The sequence below is a fragment of the Mixophyes fleayi genome, chromosome 5 (assembly GCF_038048845.1).
Source record: "Mixophyes fleayi isolate aMixFle1 chromosome 5, aMixFle1.hap1, whole genome shotgun sequence".
NCBI classification, from domain to species: domain Eukaryota; kingdom Metazoa; phylum Chordata; class Amphibia; order Anura; family Limnodynastidae; genus Mixophyes; species Mixophyes fleayi.
The window spans coordinates 251,484,799-251,503,859 of record NC_134406.1 but is presented as its reverse complement, the minus strand read 5'-3'; the positions used below and the strand labels follow the sequence as shown (position 1 = coordinate 251,503,859).

The 19,061-nt window shown below is 41.0% G+C and overlaps 1 protein-coding gene across 2 annotated transcripts in view; it reads right to left on the bottom strand.

Annotated features, from left to right (window-relative positions):
* The window catches only part of GRHL2 (grainyhead like transcription factor 2), a 98,041-nt gene extending 80,811 nt beyond the window's left edge, over positions 1–17,230 (bottom strand). The window contains exon 1 of one of the 2 annotated variants that reach the window (XM_075213898.1): positions 17,074–17,230. In XM_075213898.1, the coding sequence (XP_075069999.1) occupies positions 17,074–17,093 (20 nt within the window). In that variant the 5' untranslated portion in view covers positions 17,094–17,230. The remainder of the gene's footprint in view (positions 1–17,073) is intronic. The other variant, XM_075213897.1, reaches the window with a different exon arrangement.
* Positions 17,231–19,061: the final 1,831 nt, after the last annotated feature.

The window sequence follows — 19,061 nt, the reverse complement described above, 5'->3', positions numbered from 1 at the left end:
ACTGTGGGAGGAAACGAAAGCACCCGGAGGAACCCACACAGACACTAGAAGAACACACAAAGTCCGCACACATGGCGCCCTGCTTGGACATCAAACGCATAATTCTAGTTATGAATTTCAGCAGCTTTCAGAGGAATGACTTTTCCAAAAGTCATGTGGTTAATAGATCAAATAAACAAAATAGTCCAACTTAAGCTGGGTACACACTACAGAAATTTCAACCAACTTTTTATGCCGAGCAATTTTACATGCGACCGATGGTCCGATCGCTCGGTCCATGGACTGCATACACACTAGCCTTGTTTAGGACGATAAAGGGAAGAGCGGACGTCCCTTTAGCGACTTTTTACAGCCATGTTGTTGTGAGCAATGACTGTAATTTCGTACTTACTGTTGTGGATCGGTCGGAAGTTTATACACACTACACAGCGGAAACGAGATTGGAACGAAAATATTAAACGGTATGACCAACCAAATGAGGCGATAATTGTCCATTTGGGCAGACTTTCGACCATCGTGTCACTGTACACACTGACCCGACTTTTGAACGAGTGGCCGTATGTCGGCTGTTTGAGCCGATTATTGGACGAAAACAGTGTAGTGTGTACCCAGCTTTACAGGTCTGTAAACTCTGAATATTACTATGATAAGAGAGGATGTCACTGAGGATTTACATTCTATTGATCCCATTTCTTATGCATCCTATAAGAATGGTAAGTGATGCCAATCTATACATGGAATAATATTTAAACCATTCTGCAAATATGACACCCATCCAAAGTGACCCGATTGTCCAAAATTATCAACCCATGCTCGCTTAGCTTAGGCTGGGTACACACTAAAGGGTTTTCAGACAATTATCCGGCCAATCAAACCATAAGCGACCATTTGGATATCACATTAGTGTGTACACTGCAACGATGAACCAATATCGCTCCAAAGCACATCTTATCGTTTGATATGATTTTTAAACTGGATTGAAATATCTCTTTCAATGATGGAACAATGTTGTTCTAATACTGCAGTGTGTACTCAGGACCGGCAGTGTCCATAGATCTCTATGGAGTGTGTCTTATCAGCGGATGTTTACGACAGATAAAGATCACAGAACTGAAGGTAAATCGTGTAAGTGTGTACACATGAATCGGCATGCAGATCAGGACTTTAATCGTTGGTAACATCCGTAAGGATATCCCATCAGGAGAACTTTTGTGTAGTGTGTACCCAGCCTTACGTTATACTGTAGTAAGAGATTACTACAATGAGGTTAGAATTCTAAAAATGAAAAATAAAAAGAATTCCTTCAAGAAAAACTAACAAGCTTTACACCATATTGTTATTCTCATCAGATCACACTGGTTGGATGCATAAACTATCGGAACTCAGAAAGAAAAACATGTGCTGCTGAGTACCAAGACCAGTGCAATGTACCACAGCACAGACTGCCCATTCTTCAATCTCTTTATGATGCCAGAGGTAGAGAAACAGCTATAGGAATTACTTGTCTGTGGAACCCACAATACTACCCCACACTGAGAAAAGAGACCGTCAGGTTACATTATAATGAAACATTACTTATCTAATATATATAAGCCTAGCGGCGTGTGTTAGTGTGTGTGTGTGTGTGTGTGTGTGGAAAAAACAATTTTCTCAGAAAGGGCTCTTCCAATTGACCTGAAATTTGGTATACTGACATTATTTGACAAAAAAATTATAATAGTGAAGTCAGTTAACTTCTATCATCCCCCCTTCCCCCTGTGGGAGGGGTAGTAAAGGCTAAATTTACCAGTTGAGGGCTCAAACTCTTGACCGTGTGGGTATTTATTTACCAGAGCCCGTGTTTGGTCATGGACAATTGTATGTCGCATTTTCACGAGTACGGAGAAGCAGTGATGTGAAAGTGCAAGTTATGAATACTGCCCTTCAAGAAAGACTGATTGAGCACAGCGATAAGGTGTTTAGCAGAAACGTTGTGTATCGAGAGGTTTTAGAACAGTAAGACGATGGAGATCAAGGATGTGGCGATGAAGATGAAGGATGAGGTGATGGAGAAGAATGATGAGGTGGTGACATGTGGACAAAACCACATTAAAAAAGGGTGCTTACGTCGGGAAGTAACGCTCTTTCCCTGAGGAGGCCTGGCCTAGCCCCAAATGCATGACAAGAACCTTTTTAACACCTTAAGTAGCTTGATTTGACTAGAATGCATGAGTATCATGCACGGGTTAACTTGTATTAATATATATGTTTAGTAGAGATAGTCTTGATTATTAAGGCTACATTTAGATGTCCATTTTCGGACTAGTTTAAAGCATACTTGCCTACTTTTAGGCTCTAAAGTCCAGGAGATCCCGGACAGGGGGAGGGACTAGAGGGCAGGAGGGGGCGGTCAATTGCGTCATTTTGGCCCTGCCCTCCACACCGGAAATTATGTTTTGATGAGGGGGCGAGGCCAAAATGACGCGATTCACCGCAAATCGCATTATTTTGTCCAGATATGCGCCGAATGCGGGATACTTGCCTGCTCTCCTGGGAGTCCGGGAGACCGACCCGGATTTCGCGAGTCTCCCGGACATTCCGGGAGAGTTGGCAAGTATGATTTCAAGTATTTTCCTGCTTCAGATACACCTCTGAAAGAAAAGGTCCTAAACGGTGTCCTAAAAGTGTTTATTTCTTTAGAAAATGCTAATTACTAGCCTGGAATATTAAGACATCCACATCGTCCTTCCACCTGGGCACAGAGTGACAACAAAACCTTTGTTTTCATGTGTACAATTATTTTTTTCTACTTTGTATGTACAGTGCAGAACACTGTGGAGCCTTACACATTAAAAAAATAATAATAATAATAATAATAATAATAATAATAATAATAATAATAATAGCTGGCCAAAGAAAAAGCTTCAGATTACCGTGCAAATGACTAGTTCAGCTTGGCATGAAATGGTTGCAAATATCCAAACTGATCTTCCTGGTTTGTTCACTTCTAAAGAATTCATCTGACACTCCAGAGTCCAGGAATAACTTAGGGAAATATAATTAAACATTTCCTGCATTCCACACCTAGAAGTGTTAACATGGACATACTCCAAAAATCAAACATTTCCCAACAATCACTCTGCTAGGTCTGGAATAAACGCAATTTATGACAGGATGAGAATCCAATCCGCAAAACCAAAAGGACAACCTAACACTGCATGTTAAATATAAAGATGATGACAGTGAATTGCATTGCTTTCAATTTGTTAACTTTTTATTCATTACATTTATGTCCCTATCCAAAATATACATTAGTAGTAATGTTTGACTAAAGGTACCACGTGATCAGTAGATCTGGTTGGGCAATTTGGTTGTTTTCTTGTGTGTATATATTAAAATCTGATAATCTGGCACAGATCTGGTTGTTTGGATGGTGGGCTGAACAACCACATCTGCCAGTGTGTGGGCACCATAAGATCCAGACATAAACAAAAACAAACAAATGAACTGAAACTGACCAAAGCAAAACAATATTGAATGCACAAACTAAGCCTATATAGATGAATACATTAAAATCTCTTACATTTATTTTAAAAAATTCATAGGAAACGAATATGTTAAAATCTGACCTATCAAAGATTAATACGAAACGCATTAGACCGGAAGTACATTAATCAAAAATACCTATAAGAACCAGTGACACCACTAGGAACCAGTTACATCACTAAGAACCAGTGACATCACTAAGAACCAGTGACACCACTAGGAACCAGTTACATCACTAGGAACCAGTTACACCACTAAAACCCAGTGACACCTCCAGGAATCAGTGACACCTCCAGGAACCAGTGACACCACCAGGAATCAGTGACATTACTAGGAAACACTGACAGGCATTGTATGGACTAAAACAATATTTATAAAAATACAACCTATATCTTTAGGAATCCATGACATCACTGAGACATAAAGTATGTCACCAAATGCCTCAGTGATGTTAATGGTACCAAGTAAAGTAATGGTTGGATGTCCATAAATACAGCGCTGCGGAATTAGTGGCGCTATATAAATAAATGGTTATAATAATAGTATTGTCCCACCTGGATAGCATTAAAGGCTTGGTATGTATACAGCTGTTAAGTTCAAACTAAACATAAAGCACAATGTTAGGCTGGGTACACACTATAAAATTTTCCAACCAATGTGTTATCTATAACGATTTTATCAACAACTGAAAAAAACAAAAAGGTCCCGATCAGCAGCCGATCCATGTGTACACACTATACGTGTTTTAAAAGATTTACCCTCAGATCTGTGCTCTTCATCTGTCATAACTGTCAGCTGAAAAGATCATGATTGTGTAAACTGTGTGGAGATTCTGATCGGGAGTGGGTACACACTGCAGGAGTGGAACAAGCTTTATAGTTCTACCGAACAAGAAAATCAAAACGATCTTTGAGACGACTATTGTTCATCGTTCAAGTAAACACACTAATGCGATATTGGACCAAACAGTGTTTTATCGCTCGATTGACCCAATAGTTGGGTGAAAAACCTGTAGTGTTGGTAGTGCAGTCTTATAGACAGCAGAAACTTCCTAAAGGATAAAATAATTAGTTCAGTCAAGCACTGAAGTCAATTTGAGCCACAAATTCTGAGATTTTACAAATATCAATGTTGTGTGGTGGACGAGTTGTTCCATGACATTTATGCTGAAAACAATTCCAGAGTTCAGGACAAAGTTGTCATTTGAAATCTAATTTTTGAGCAACCATAGTCCGGTCACACTAAGCAGTTCCAATCGTTGCCTTGATTTGTATCCAGACAGAAAGATGGAGAAAGAGGGGTGACCAGATTGCAATGTGTCCTAAATGTTTCCAGTTAGCCGATAACCCAGCACATCTGGTGATGAGCTTTATTGGCTATCCTGATTTTTATGTTGGCCACACATTGGTCAGTCCTGCTCCATGGCCAGAGCATCTTTGTGAATCACTTTCTAATCTGACCACACAGATGAGGAACCAAACCGGCAAACATCTAAACTGAGGGGTATATTTACTAAACTGCGGGTTTGAAAAAGTGGAGATGTTGCCTATAGCAACCAATCAGATTCTAGCTGTCATTTTGTAGAATGCACTAAATAAATAAATAAATAAATGAAAGTTAGAATCTGATTGGTTGCTACAGGCAACATCTCCACTTTTCCAAACCCGCAGTTTAGTAAATCTAGACCTGAATGTCTGAATTACATTGTGGCCTGTTAGTGTGGTGGACAAATGACAGCACACAGAGGAAGGTAACAAATCTGTTAGTTACAGTCACCCTCACTCAGGCACTCTGCTCCTGTTTGCTTCTCGCATATTCTTGGTTTCAAGCACTGCCTTATAGCCATGTAAACCCAAATAGGTTTGGGCACAGGGCCGGCGGAACACAATAAGCCAGGTAAATGCAACAAGACGGCACCTCGCTTCCAGGGCACCCGTCAGTGCCGGGAATTTTTTTTCCCTGGCATGGGTGGGTCCGAGGGTGATGCTCCACCTTCCAAGTCCCCCACTTTGCGGAGAGCAAGCAAAGAGGAACAGGGGAGGGACGCCTGCACTGTGAAGTGCAGAACGGGGTATCACGGCGCGTGCGCTGAACCTAGATGGGGGCACAAGACAATGCCCTCTCTGGTCCCTATTTATTCGACTCTGCCCTCTGACTAGTGCCTGAGCCACAGGCTTTGTCCTTACAATTGTTAGAGCTTCTTGTTTATCTGGCTGAAATATTGTGCACTGACCTAACTTGTTTTAACATGTTTGTTTGCCTGTGATCCAAGGCTTAGTTATCTGTTTATTATTCTGAGCTGTCAGTCACATCCCAGCCCTGTATCTCTACTCTCCTGTCTGTCAACAGCTGTCTAGCAGAACTAGCCTGGGGACCACAACATGTGCAGTCCATAACTCTGTAGCGAAGGTCCCTGGTGAAAACCACAGTACCTATAAGACTTTGCTCCAAAGGTAGCCAAAGCAATAGCAAGTGGCAGAGTCCACATCGAGGATGATTAATGATAGGCACATGCTGACTGCATGTATGAAATCAAATTTTTGGCCATGCTAATCATTAGGGGTCACACCCTCACACCCACACTTGTCCGGCCAACATTACTTCGGGTTTTGATCATTTTGAATGTTTGTTGGTGGGGTCAGATACCGCCACTTTTAGTGATATCACTAAAATATGTGAAATTTTATTAACTTTTTTATATGCGAGTAAAATGAAAGATCAACAACACCAACCAGCAAAACTCAATTTCCCTGTTAGGAACCCTTCCAGCCGGCACAACACAACCCGGAGTCTACTCTGCCAATCAGGTGTTCACTGGAGCCCCTGATGGTGGGGACAGACTGGTCTGCAGACTGACAGAGGGTCGTGAAGTGTGTACCGGCTGGGGAGAACCCAGGCAAGCGGAGTAAGGTCCAAGCGGAGGTCTAGGGCCGACAGCAGGTAGCAGATCCGATAAACAAGCCAAGGTCAGGGGTCACGAGCAGACAGGGAGGTCGGTATTCAAGCCAGAGGTCAAGGTCACGAGAAACACAGGCAGGGTCAAAATCCAAGCAAAAGGTCATACACGGGTAGTCAGTAGAATTTCCAGCAAACAGGAACAAGGCAAAAAGCAGGTCAGCAGACTGGCAAACAGAAGCTATAACCGGCAATGAGGCAGCAGACCTCATTGCCTTAAATACAGACAATAGCCAATCAGAGTTTGCCCCTGGGAGATACATAGCTGCAGACTAATTGCCTGCCATACCAACAGACCAATCAGGGCTATGAGGAAAACAGCTGCAGGCTAATGCCTGTTAATTGAACATTGAACAGCTAATAGCCATCAGGCTATTACAGACCTGTGCGCACGCGCCCGGCTGTCCCCTTGTTGCCGGGACGTGGCGCTGCTTTGTAAAGAGTCTGGCCGTTGCCTTGGTTTAGGGGGAAGTGATGTCCCAGTCGTCATGGTGACGGCCAGGACGCCTGGGCACACAGGAAGCGAGCCGCAGCGGCTGTGAGTACCGCCGCGGCTCGTAACGTTCCCTATTTTGTTTGTTTTTTGCCATTTCCATCTCATCTAAAAACTAATACTCCCCATTTGTATCTTTACAACTTCTCCCATACTTCCCTGATGAACTTTTATAATGTTTCTCAATTCTCAAATTGTATCCCCTATAGCCATACCCTCATCATTGCCCTGTTTGAGGAATGCCATCAGTATGGTTTCCACCTGGACAGCCTGGCTTATGGATCTCCTGAATGTTGCTTTAAATCATTGTTCAGATGAACACAAGAACTCATACAGGTAAAACAAACACGCAGAGGTGGTTGAAACTAAAGACTCGTCTTTCAGGAAGTAAAAACCAGTTTCACTAATATAGAACCCAAGTGACTTACATACAATCCCTGTCCCTGCAGGAACAACCGAGTGGGACTTGCTGGAGCACATTGATTCTATCTGCCAATGGCACTTAAAAATTATTTATGTCTATTAGTTTTCTAAGGGTCATATAGGGAGAGACACATGACAGGAGATATACTGTAGCCAATTGGTAAGGAAATTGAAGCTGTAGTCTGGAGTAGTGTGTAAATAACAAAGCAGAAAGAAAAGCTAACCAGACTGACAACGATAAGAGAAGATGAGATAACGTTAGGAAGAGAGCGATTACAACAAATCAAGGGAGGACAATTAGGTGAAAAGAGGTCACTTGCAAACAGAGGTGTGTTATACATAAACCAGTGGGCATGTAAGCATGTGCAAAAAGGAGCAGATTTGCATCTTGGCAAAACCATGTTGCACTGCAGAGCAGCTGAGGGGCAAAGTTAAAATTTTATTCGCTTGGCAGGGCGCGTGTCCTAGCTCAACTCTAAACTGCAATGTAAAAATAAAGCTGCCCAGTGTTTGTGTGTTACATGCAAAAGCAGCCAGTATTTTCTCTGCATGCAGAAATAAATGAATACATTCGCACCCCTTACATTGCAACATGGTTTGTCCAGGAGCAAATTTGCACTTTTTTTTTTTGCTTTGCTCCTAAATATAAATGAGAGCCTATAGGTTTCCTCTGCATAAATAATTCTAAAAACATTTTTTCATATGCACACTATTCTTAGTGATTACTGTGCAACTCTTACACTCGTTATATGTCAATGTTGTCCCTCTTCTGACAACTCTTCCCTTCCTATTACTCATCTCGGTAAAAAGATGAACTGTCCCCACTCTGCACGGCTGATTCCTCTCATTTATAGTCACTTAATGTCAGGTCTAGTATCTACTAACACACATTTAAAAATATGTCCCAGACTGTTCACGCTTGGTGGGAAGCCTCGAGTGGCTATAGTCACTGGGATATTGATAAAGCCTCATTGTCAGGGAGCTGCTCTCCTGGTTAACCTCCTGTAGTATTTATCTAAACCGAGACAGCTTATTCACAGTGTGTCAGGGCCGTGTTCTAGATTGGGTCATATTTAAATGCCAAATCAGAGCAGTCAGGTACATAAGGGCAGAGTTGGGTTGCTATCCTACATAGCAGTAAAGATTTATTTATAGACATATATTCTAGGCACATGCCCTTGTTGTTTCTGAATGGAGCTGTTGAGATTGTAAATCGGGGAATATCAATGTAGAAGTGAGTGTTCAGATACAAAGAAGAGGACACATGTGCGACAGTTCCACAATCACTCTGTAATCTAGTCAATTGGTCTGATTCATGAAAAGCGGATCTGTAATCAGGTTATCCATACATGTGGATGACCAAGAAGGACAGATTCAGCTTGTGGTGCATAGAGAGAGCCTGGACCACACTATGTATAAGGCTACTCTTCACTCCCCTTCACTTCCAAGACAGCCGATGACCTAACAATAGTTCCAACGAATATCATTGGCCGAAAACATGAACCGTCCAAAAATATTAATTAAATCAGATTGGAAGAAATTGATGTCAGGATGAAGACACCTATGGCAGAATGGACAACTAAGTCTCTATATATGGCAGCTTCAGACTTCATTAACACTCATGCCATGATATATTGTAATTGATGAGGGATGAAGGACCAAGACATATATTATACATAATGAGGGGGGTGTTTTGCCTCAGTGGTCTCAATGCAAAAGCAATATTTTAAAATGCTAGATTTTTGGGGGGCCTGTGTATTATGTCTATGCGCATGAAGCCTACTACTGATGACACATAAGTTTAGGCTTCTCTTCATGCTGTACATGAACAAGAGGTTTAAGCTGCCTACTGTGCACGTGAATGTAATCCTGGTCTATGTCCTCATTACTTGGCTTAGGAGTTGCATCGGTTTTTCATAGATTACACTTGGGCCGATGCTGGCGCTTAGTGCTTGTCACTTCAGGGCCACACAGGGGCCGGTGTGTTTGAAAGATGGCAGCGCACTCAGGTAGATAACGGTCATGTTTCAAACAAATTCACCAATATGCTCAACTGATTTAGGCGGGACCGGTCTGATATGAGGGGACTGTCCTGATGTCTTGAGAGTCAGGACATTTATCCTAACTGCCTGTACCGTTGGGAGGTATGTCCCGCTCAGTCACAGGGAGTTTTTTGGGTAGAGGAGAAGGGTGGTTTGGATGGCTTAGTAACTCTAATGCACTAGGCACCCCATGCGGTGACATGACATGTCCCAGTGTGGTGTGACCAAAACACACAAACTGACCCGATTTGCACTATGTTGGAGGTATACTTTCTGGAAGATGACCAGTTATTGAGCTTATTTTGGATCAATACAGCGATCGATTGGGTTAGCATAAGAGTAAGTCTCTCCGCACTTTCACGAGACAAGTGGGATCAATAATATAAACATACACTAACAGCCTTATGTACTTTCAAAAAGTTGTTTGCATGAGGTGATTCTCATATCTTTTGTGTTCGGTGACATGTATGGATCCAATGAAGTAATACTTTCCATCAGGGAATACTGCTGCCATGAAGGGGTGTACTTGGTCTGCAAAAGTGTTTAGGTAGGTGGTATGTGTCAAAGTACATCCACATGAATGCCAGGACCCAAGGTTCCCCAGCAGAACATTGCCCAGATCCTCACACTGTGTGGGGAATTTACTTTATTTCACTACAAATCTTTAACTTTCATTACTGATGTTTTTCAAATTCACTTAAATTAACTAGATATGTGGGGTTTATATAACTGTTTTACTGTAATTAGCACGCAAAAGAAAGTATGAATTTATGACCTGGATGAACTTCAGCTCATATTGGTGTTTGATGAAATACAAAGGGGTAAATTTATCAAGCTGCGGGTTTGAAAAAGTGGATATGATTCCTATAGCAACCAATCAGATTCTAGTTATCATTTATTTAGTACATTCTACAAAATGACAGCTAGAAATGGATTGGTTGCTATAGGCAACATCTCCAATTTTTCAGACTCACAGCTTGATAAATTTACCCCTTAGTGTGGGTTGCTAGTTTTGACAACATCATTTTTAGATATCTGGTAGTGATATGTATTTTGACAACAGATAAAATATATTGTTTTGAAGCTATTGTATGCCATGGTTTGGGAATACACTTTGCCTCAAAGTGAATTGATTACAATCTTTCCCACATGAAAACTATAGTTATGTCCTACATGGGGTATTACTTGCTGAAATCACTGAATGGGTTTCTCCAGACACATGCCCAGAAATCAAACATTACAGCACTCCCCGTTAACTTTTCACATGATTTTATTACAAGAAACCATAGACAAAGTCCTTTTAGAACTATACAGATAATCATGTATACAAAAAAACACGTTAAATAAAATAGAGGTGTGCTATTTGTGACCATGTTTAATAATGAAATGTAACTTTCAATATAAAGCTAATATGTTATTTATACATTTACTTGGAATCCATTATTAAAACTTTCTATTTTTTGCCTACATTACCTCTACGTGTTCTCACTAATCAGACATTTACCGTGTTGCAAGTCAATTGTCTTATTGCATTGACATGTCTTCTTAATAGAATGTCTTCATTACAAACTGACGTATATGAATGATGGTAAAATAAATGGTCCTCTTTTCTCCTGCACTCCCCTCCATTACAATTAGCTGTGACCCACCTCATAAATACCTTGTCTAAAGTGAGTATACAGGACAAAATGATACGATTACAAAGCAATGCATGTCAGGCAAGCTTGCTGTGATGTCATTGGCAATGTGCATTAATGCACCAATTTGCACAGTGTATGTCTGTTACCTGGATTAGCAAACTAAGCACACAAGACTTGTCTCTCCCATGGCTTGAAGTGATGAACAGAGAAGAAAAAAGTTCTAGAAGCGCCAGCATGCTCTGGCAGCCACTATCCAAGCAGTTCCTGGCTGCCAGGGCTTACTCGGACCAGCAGTGCCACAGAAAAATAGTCAGGGTGACATTATGACAGAGGGACCCCATGCTGCAGGTTTCCATGTTATAGTGTCCCCTGTCCGGCCTGTAAGCCCGTAGCAGCTTTTTCAGAGAGACCCCGTGATGTTCATTCTGATGAAAGTTCCGCAACTAGATCAGGCTATGAGTGCTGATAACACTTCAGGGGGGTGGACATACAGTTTTTTTATTTGTGATGATGCACTTAAAGTCATACTTGCCAACTTTTCATCGTTGGCTTCAGGGAGATCCTGGGGGAGGTGGGCGTGCAGGGCTTGAGGAACTGCATAATTTTGGCCCCACCCCTAAAATATTGTCACAATTTGGGACTAAGATGACGCAGTATTTGTGTCATTAAGCCCCGCCCCCCAACTTATCTATTGCGAGGGCCAGAATCTGGAGGTTGCCTGCTCTCCCCCGGAGCCCAGGAGGTCTCCCAGAAATGTGGGAGTCTCCCTAACATTCCGGGAGAGTAGGCAACTATGTGTTAAGGAAAAGCAACTAATGAATCTATAGAGACTGAAGTGTCTTTTACATTTCTGTCTCCATTACTGAAGTCATGTTGTCTTACCTGTCAGTCTTTGATTAAATCTTGTTCTCCATGAAAATGGCCACCTCCATAGGCATCAATACATGGACATAGGACACAATTTCTGAACTGTGTCATCATGCCACAGATGGTGAAGCCAACCACGTGTTGTACTGGCTCAGCATCAGGGAGAATGCCAGACTCTTCAGGGAGTGAGGGAGATCACCCCTATTTCAGGGAGTCTCCCTGACATTCAGGGAGAGTTGGCAAGTATGCTTAAAGTTCATGATACACTTTAAATGTATCTTCATTCATTGTACACATTTAACATAGTATGCAGAGCAGGAGCAGGATGGGCTGGGGGGCAGTCCCATAGTGGGCTACCTTGGGCTGGGTCACTTTAAAATGTTCCTTATAGGCTGCTGTGTCCAGTCTTGCGCCCCGGGCTAAAATTTGCCAGCCCTCCCCTGATGCAGAGTCACCCAGATCTTAGATAATTGTAGCTGAACATGCACCCGTAATAGAATCTTTTTGGGGGACACATTTTACATCTGAGTTTTTTATGTACATGGGGCCCTGGATAATGCATTTTTCTGTATGCTTCAGAGGCCGGCTCTAAGTCACCTGTTGTTTGCCTAGTTAAGAGCTACAGATACCCTAATAGACTGACTAATTTCCTTTGGCTAGAAATAACCAGATTTGGGTCACTCCAAGTTCAGTGTATAATCCTTATGGTAAATATAATGGATCAAAGCAATATTTTACATAAACCTGTAACCATTGGAAAAGGTCAGAGAAAATGTTTTAATGACAAATACAGACCACATAAGGAATCTATAAATATAGTCTATCTCCCCAAGGAGTCAATATATTATAAATATTTTTCATATGCACATGTGTGATAATTCATACCGTGTTTACTGGAATTATTGCCATATCCCTATTATGCTCCCGAAAAGTTATAATATATTTGTAGAATTCATTATCTCAGACAAAATAATAACATAGATGTAAAACAGATTAGCATAACAGCACAACTCTTGGTGTGATGTCACAGTGGAGGGGGTTTGGCAAGAAAGAAGTGATGAAATGATTTAAGAAATTGTCTGGCAGGCCTGTCATTAGCATCGCAGCTCCTCGTAGAGCATGGCAGTTGCTTAAAACCATCAGATAACCACAAGAGTGTCTGCGCAGAACAAAAGTAAAATCCTCCACAGAGGATATTTTTACAGTGACGGGTTCATGGTGCCACCATGAGCACAGAAATACCAGCCGCCAATGACTGCTTTATAGCCATACACACAGATAACCACAAATGTTGTTCCCCATACCTCCGACATTGTCAGCTCTTTTGGGCAGGACCATCATTACCTTTTGTTTCATGTCATTCTATGTAATTTGTTTGTGTCATGATCATCTCAACGTATAGCACTGGGTTATATGACTGGCACCATAAACACAATAATAATAATGACAAGTATGCCAGTATAGTCTCTTCTGTTTATGTGCTTTATTTTAAAGAAACTGTTTTACGTTGTTATTTCTGTATGTTAATTTGTTATAACCAAATGCTTTTTTCACTTGTCGGAGAGGATTGGTTTTTATAATGCTACATTTATGAAGGCAATTGTGTGGTTCAGAGTAACCTTGATTACGTTAGGGTGTGATTTTATATTGGGATCATTCAAGGAGGAACCTGAAGACTTCCTAAGAGTGTCAGCTATAAAACTGAATCTTAGTGGCGGTTGGACTTTGTACTTATTGATATATCATGTGGGGGGATTTTAATCCTTTTTAGACAGACCAGGTGGTTTCGTTTTGATTAACTCTTTCAAAGCCATGTCATGCATGCCAAGTTGGGTCTTATTGTGACCAGCACTGTGCAAACATCCCATCATGGAATAAAAATGTTTAGTTTTTGTCCTGAGCCCATCATTGGGACTGTCTATTTTACATTGGACACTTTTGCATTTTACAATATTTCTTTTTATATTGGGCACAGTGGAAGGCATCAATGTAACTCATCAAGGGTGTAGAATGTGACCCAATCCTTGCCAACTTAGAGCTGTTGCAAAAACCAAGGGGTATATTTACTAAACTGTGGGTTTGAGAAATTGAAGGTGTTGCCTATAGCAACCAATCAGATTCTAGCTGTCATTTTATAGAATGTACTAAATAAATGATAACTAGAATCTGACTGGTTGCTATAGGCAACATCTCCACTTTTACAAACTTGCAGGTTAGTATATATACCCCCAAGTCTTTTCTGTAGTGGAAGCAGCTGTGCCCCCTTCCACACAGTAACGAATGCCCGTAAAAACTCAATTACTCCACCCCTTTATTTAATTTAAATAGCAATGCTCTACAAAATTAAATCTCGGTTTTGTACTGTTGCGCAACACTAGGCACGTTCTTAGTAATTTGAATGCAACACCCTCAATCTGCCCTACTCCTTCCATCGGTTAAAATACTGTTCCTCTACAAACGGGATCTTGCCACCCAAACCCTTGCAATTTGGCAAATATCTAAGGGCACCTGAGCAATTTGAGCCCAAGAGGAGATTTTATGCAACGCTTCGGCAGTTTAGTGCATCAAACTGATACCCACTGTAGGCATTTACCAAGGTAATATAGAACTCAAGATGATATACCTGCTACTGCAAATTAAAGACCATATAGAGACTGCTTATGATTCTCCACCTTTTATGGAACTGACAGAGCATGCTGACACTTGTAGGCCCACAATCACAGGAGATCCACAGATTGTCAACCTTTGATCTTAGCAGCAGGTATTGCACTTTGGGTAACAGATATGGAAATCCAGAGTAGAGTGTACGATTTTCACTTTGCTCACGAAAATTTTCATATCCTCTGTGTCCTTATAATGCACACATAAGCGTTGAATGAATATATATATATATATATATATATATATATATATATATATATATAGTGCTTTCTTTGTAAGAAAAAAGGTGCCGGAACTCACATCACGTAGTCAATCACTGTACACACACCCACAAATGTTAGTTGTATAACGAAACATAACGGTCTCCACCCGCAGTAAGCACTCAGTGCGCGACCACACGACCAATCACAAGCTGGGCAGCGCCACAAGCCGAGCAGCGCCATCACAACCAGCACGGACGAAGCCCACATGCATCGGACTCTACTCACAAGCAGCCATTATGCACTGTTTTAATGATTTTGTCACTGACCTGCTACTCTCGACAGGGCGATTCAAGTCCACGTGGACCAAACATCAAGGGCTAGATTTACTAAGCTACGGGTTTGAAAAAGTGGGGATGTTGCCAATAGCAACCAATCAGATTCTAGTTATCATTTATTTAGTACATTCTACAAAATGACAGCTAGAATCTCATTGGTTGCTATAGGCAACATCCCCACTTTTTCAAACCCGCAGCTTAGTAAATCTAGCCCCAAATGTTCAAAAGTTACTTTTAAAACTATCTATCTATCTATCTATCTATCTATCTATATATATATATATATATATATATATATATATACATTCATTTGGGGGGCTTTGTGTGACTGATGATTCACAAGTAAGATAATTTCACCACAAACATTTTATTCACACACATACAACAGGCGGAATATCTTAGCTTCTTTTCCTGTGCATTGTGTCATGCTTCAGGTGTTGATTTCAGGGTAAACCTGCCCCAGCTTGCTGCTGAGAGATTTAGTATATGTTGATACCTGCAGCCTTTTATAGCTGTTATGGGTGGACCCGTTATTACAAATTACAATTCTATAAATCAGGAAGGTTCCATCACCTATTTGTACATAGTTTAGAATCCCCACAAAAAAATGTTTGTTGTACTAATCTGTTAAAACAGATGTTTTGACGCCACTGGAAGTCTGAGACAATGTCCATTCAATGCAATTGTTCATCTTGCATTCCTCTACCAAGAACAATGACTAATGACTCATTAGTAATGAGGGGACAATACTAATAGGTGATGAAAGACGGATCTCAGGAGATAGAATGTCCTGACTTGTCTCCTGTTCTGAGACTTCAGTCATTCTGCCTGGGGCACAGGATCACTTCTGCAAATCTTCCTGATCCAGCTAATGGATGGGTGACAAGACTCTGCAGAGATCGTATGCCAGATATTAACCCAAGACGCAAAAACTGCAGGAGATCGGTGGAAGTGAATACATAGAACGTCTTGCACGGTGCCATATGTCATTCTAGACAAGACTTAGGTGACCTGTAGCTTTCCAGCGGCTGTAGAACTGCAAGTCCCAGAATGACCTGTCAGTCAGAGATAACAACTGCTTCATACCCATAGATTGCTGACCACTGTCCTAGATTATGTGTAACATCTGATCCTTTGTAGATAAAACATATGGCACAACGATAACAGACAACAATGTTTATGCTGAAATGTTGAGGGCAATTCGTTTTTGCATATCAGCACAGTGTACTAAACAAATGCAACATCACAGTAACTCAATGCACTTCTCAGCCTTTACTCCTAAGCAGTACAAAACAAGTGCAATCATTCTATGACAAATAGATCCATATTCAACATTTATTGTGGATTAATTAACGCTGCAAACACTGAAAAAATAAACAGAACACAAGACCTCTTTACCATGAAAGGGTTAACTAGAAATAGTGTCACCTATAATGACATATTGACTGTGTCAGTGTCCCAAAGGGGGACTCCGTGGTAGGAAAAAATCCTAAGAAAAGAATGCTAAAATATTTAATGTCACATTATCTAACCTCCCACAGGAGCCCACCTGCTGTCCCCCCTGACAGATCGCAGAATATGGCCGTTTGCAGAGCAAAAGAAAAAGGCTTTTGTTACTTGCAGACAAAAGCCAAACTCTCTCCCTTCCCGGGGCCCTTTTCCCAGCAGAATAAACTCGCACAGAGGCCTCCATGAAATGCTCCGGGCAAAAAAATAATAATAATAAAAAAAAAAAGTCCAGGGAAAATACATAGCAAAGAACTAAAAAAAAACAAAACTTTTACAAAACAAAAAAATATTGCAGAAAAAGTTTTTTTTTTGCTGAGAAGAGTGAGCTCTGATCAGATCAAGTCCAACAGTAAGGAAAAGAGGAATGAGAAACTTTCCCAGCTTCTGCCACCAGATCCCAAAACCAGTATGATCACTTACTTGTCCGTCTCTTGTGACATGTTTGATCCAATGAACTCTCCCTTTATCTTCTCCCTAGCTCCCTGGTGGAACTGGACTTTCAAGTCTGTGCAGGTAAAGGTGTGTGGAAGAGAAAGAGATGGCAGAACAAGAGCTACTGGTAATTCTACTTTTTTTTTTTTCCTTCCACCCCTTCCCCCCCCCTTGACTTTTTTTTTTTTCTTTCTCTTACCCGGCCCAGCCAGAAAGGTAAGAGACAGGTAGATAGCCACGCCCCCTGCTGTCTCCTCCCCATTCTCCACCTTGCAGAAAAATCTTCCAGGTCAGCTCTGTGCCTTGTCCTGTACCCCTCTGCAAGCACTGCACAGAGGATGGGCTAAAGCTGGCTACGGTAACATCACCTGTATAGATACATTATTGCACAAAGTGCAACTCTATATTATCTTCAGATACACTACATGCAATCCACCAGGAATGTGGCAATTTCTGTACTGTTACTGTATCCCTGGTTCATTATCACACTGTTACCATACTCTGTTTCTGCTTTTCCTGCTTATTTTGCAATTTCATTAATTCAAGCTAAAGAAATGCTTTAAATCCAGGTAGTTATGAGCTTCAGCTTGTGGCACATGGTAAATAAGTGGGACAAGCAGACAGACTTTTATCACACTGTGAAAAGAAGTCAGCTATGTTATTGGCTCTGTGCATTCAGACAAGTCACTCCTTGCAAGTTCCTCCTCCTTGCAAGTAGGTTGTGTATTTAGCTTTTGCATATGTCAACAGTGTTTTATTATACAGTTGAGTTTTATTGGTTTGCATATGCCAGAAGTAGACAGTCGATGCCTCTCCAGCTGGTGTGAAACAATATTTCTTAGTATGCCCCGCCTCTGGTTGTCAGGACAAGCTGGGGCTTGTAGTTCTACACAGACTGGAGAGTCAGGGGGGGGGCGACTCATTTACCTTAAACGTTCAACATCAAAACTGTGTGTTAATGAAACAAAATAAAACATTTTCATGAGTGAATTAAAATATATATTTTTTAAAATGGGTGATAGAGAATATACATTTCTATTGGTAGAATAAATATATCCTACACATGTTAAGTACATTAAATATTATGTTGCAGCTGAGTCACAATTGTGGTTAGGGAATTTAAATATACCAGGAGCTGACACTTTGGTGGTGAATAGGTAACCTTGGAAACATCAACCTTTTGTAGTGTTCTGTACACCTGTAGACCTGGTAATTGCTGACAATATACTGTATGCAGCTGTCCAATGTTCATGTGTTTGTTAATGGGATCTGTGTTTGGAAGAAGTCTAGCTGAAATGATTTGTATATGAATTGAAGCTTGTGGTTACATAACCACAGCTTTGGGTCATGTGATACATCTTCAAGCCTGAAACAAGACATCAATACTTGCTGTTATGAAAATGTATTCACCAGGCTGCTGTATGATGTTTTTGTTATGTAATAGCACTAACATCCAACTACACCAAACTACAGCAGCTAAAATGATGCTGCCATAACAACTCCCTTCATTTTCCTAGTAATTATTGCAGGAGTACAGCATAGATGACATCACGTGTTTGCTTTGTCATTATACCTTAACTTTAAACCATGTAAAACTCTGCTACACTCCCTATAGTCCTAGTGTAGCCTAAAGATTTATATTTTGACTGCTGTATTCTTGAAGGCATGTTGTATATATAATATATGTCTATATTCCTTTCTGTTTTCAGTACCGTACAGTGGTAAGCTGCAGAATAACCCAACACTTGAAACGGGCTTGCTCAGATTTCCTGTTGGATATCATTTACAGGTGGAGTACCCTTAAAGGGTATGACAACTCTTTAATATGTTAAAAAAAAATGATGTACAGGGGTTCCCCCATGCGTGAGTCCACCTGTCCACAGCTCTTTTTTTGCACACAAGGAAGTGTTTCATCCATTCAGGAGACAGGCAGGTACGCACCCCCCTCCTGCATCTGGCTAGTAGTTAGTTTCACA